Raw genomic sequence first — 2,171 nt, forward strand, 5'->3', positions numbered from 1 at the left:
GGAGAAGGAGGGTTTATACCATTTAACTTTGAACTTTTACAAGCATAGAGAAATATTCACCAGCATCGAGTTTTCCTTTCTGTTAATTTCTTCTTCTCTTTCTTTTACATTATTATTTCTTTGTTTAGTTTGATATCCTGCTATACTGAATATAATTAAAACTCAGTAAAGAGAGAACACAAAAGAGCTTAGCTAACAAGAGAGTCCTGATAAAATTGGTATCAGCCAGTAAAAAGAAGTCTAGTTTTATTAACTGATAAGAATAGGCAGCTCGGGTCCCTGAGGATATATAGATTCTTATGTATTTACAGTGAAAATTATTTTTTTTAATCCACAAAATATATTATAAACTCAGGCACAAAATCTGTGCCTGACTATATGAAAGTCATCAAACTTTATATTGGTAACTGTAAGTCTTACGCATCATTATTTAATGTTCTGCTTGGAAATGTGGCACACAAGTGAACATCTTCAGGCTACAGCACTGAAGCAAAAAGCTACAGAAGTGACACTATCTCCTCTTTGGAGATGATGCAGCATCAAGTTCATGACTGAACCCAGTGGTCCTTCTTAACCCCCAATTTCATCAGTTTATGATTTAAATATAGGTGTTTGCCTTCAATTGAAAGTAGGAATAAGATGATAAATTACTGGACATATGAAGGTGACAAGATTAATATTCCAAAGAAAAGGCAGCGAAAATGTATTTCTTAACATACATAAAAAAATGCCAAAGATGGTTGAAGAACTTCAGCAAACATTTATAAATGTCTCTGACTTTAGTCACCATTAAAAAGAGAAAGACATTAGAAGACAATTAAGATAAAAAACAAAACAAACAAAAAAACTAAAGCAACACCTTTGTTAACAAAAATTCACACTGAGCTAATAATTGGGGGGGGATCTCAAAACAGTGTCTAAAATATTTCTAAATTTGAGACTGACACAGAAGGCTGTAGCTGTATCATTTACTCAGTGACCTATTCTAATATTAGTGAAAGTTTGATTCCAAATCTTGAGATTAAAATAAAATGGCTAAAATTACCTCTGTGATTGCTAATTAAATTAAAATTAAACACTATGCCATAGTCCTAACAGGGTTTCATGCTTATTTTTCCCCCCGACAAAAGAAAATTGTGAAGGGTTAGGCAGAGATTCTTACAGCGAGAAATAGGAAGCCACATTTGTGGAAAGATACAAAAACTGTACGCTAGATGTTTCCACACCTCTGAGAGTCAAACACAAAGGCACCTTACCTTCCATCAGCATAGTCAGTATCGGCTCCGCCCCACCAGACATCTGAGTCATCCTCCTCGGCATCAGCAGAATCAATATTGTCACTCTCATCAGCCAGTGGACAACACACAAACTCTACTCCTCGGAACTTGTCGATTCCACAAGGCAGCAGCATGCCATAGTCGTGCAAGTTGGTACTCTTCTCACTACATGTCTATAAAGGGTAAGGAGAACATGGAGAGTGAGTGGCTGTGTTTCATTTTTAAGAAAATCCCAAATATAATAATCGACACATAGAACCAGTATATTAGGACCCTATTTTACAAAGAAAAAGTTTTTTTTTTTTTTTAAATGAATGGATTCACAATAGGGCTTCTTTACCATAGTCTCCTCTGGTACCCTTATTTTTTTTAAAAAAAAAAAAGTTCATTCTGCTGTATGGAAAGTGAATTTGCTCTGTAAGTCTTCACCCAAATCAAAAAAAATAAAAAAAATAAAAGGACAGCCTCTTGGTCTAAAAAAAAGTTAATTATGTTTTTAATATGAACTTTTCTGTCATATATTTCAGTCCAGTTGCTACTAGTTGATTATAACTCATGGGGACCCCAAGTGTGACAAAGTAGAACTATGCTTCACAAAGTTTTCAATGGCTGATTTTTCAGAACTAGCTTGCAAAGCCTTTATTTTGAGGTGCCTCCAGGTAGACCTGAATGGCTAACCTTTATATTTGCAGTAAGGCACATTAATCATTTGCACCACCCACAGATTCCTGTTATAGAATAGAATTTTATTAAAAAGAAAAGTCAGATGGAAACTAATTGAGAAATAAGATGTAGAAGAAGCCTGTGGAGCCCAGAATCACATCTTTCTGACTTTATTCACAATATCAGGAAGTTTGGAAGGCTCTATATACACCCCAAAGGAGCTCTGGTGGC

At 35.0% G+C, this 2,171-nt stretch overlaps 1 protein-coding gene across 1 annotated transcript in view; it reads right to left on the reverse strand.

Annotated features, from left to right (window-relative positions):
• The window catches only part of LOC103199254 (amyloid beta precursor protein), a 347,436-nt gene that overhangs the window by 245,678 nt on the left and 99,587 nt on the right, over nucleotides 1-2,171 (reverse strand). The window contains exon 4 of the mRNA XM_007943494.2: nucleotides 1,257-1,450. Within this exon, the coding sequence (XP_007941685.2) occupies nucleotides 1,257-1,450 (194 nt within the window). The remainder of the gene's footprint in view (nucleotides 1-1,256; nucleotides 1,451-2,171) is intronic.

The sequence above is a fragment of the Orycteropus afer genome, unplaced genomic scaffold (genome assembly GCF_000298275.1).
Source record: "Orycteropus afer afer isolate SDZICR_OR568_19922 unplaced genomic scaffold, OryAfe1.0 scaffold00108, whole genome shotgun sequence".
Classification (NCBI taxonomy): Eukaryota; Metazoa; Chordata; class Mammalia; order Tubulidentata; family Orycteropodidae; genus Orycteropus; species Orycteropus afer.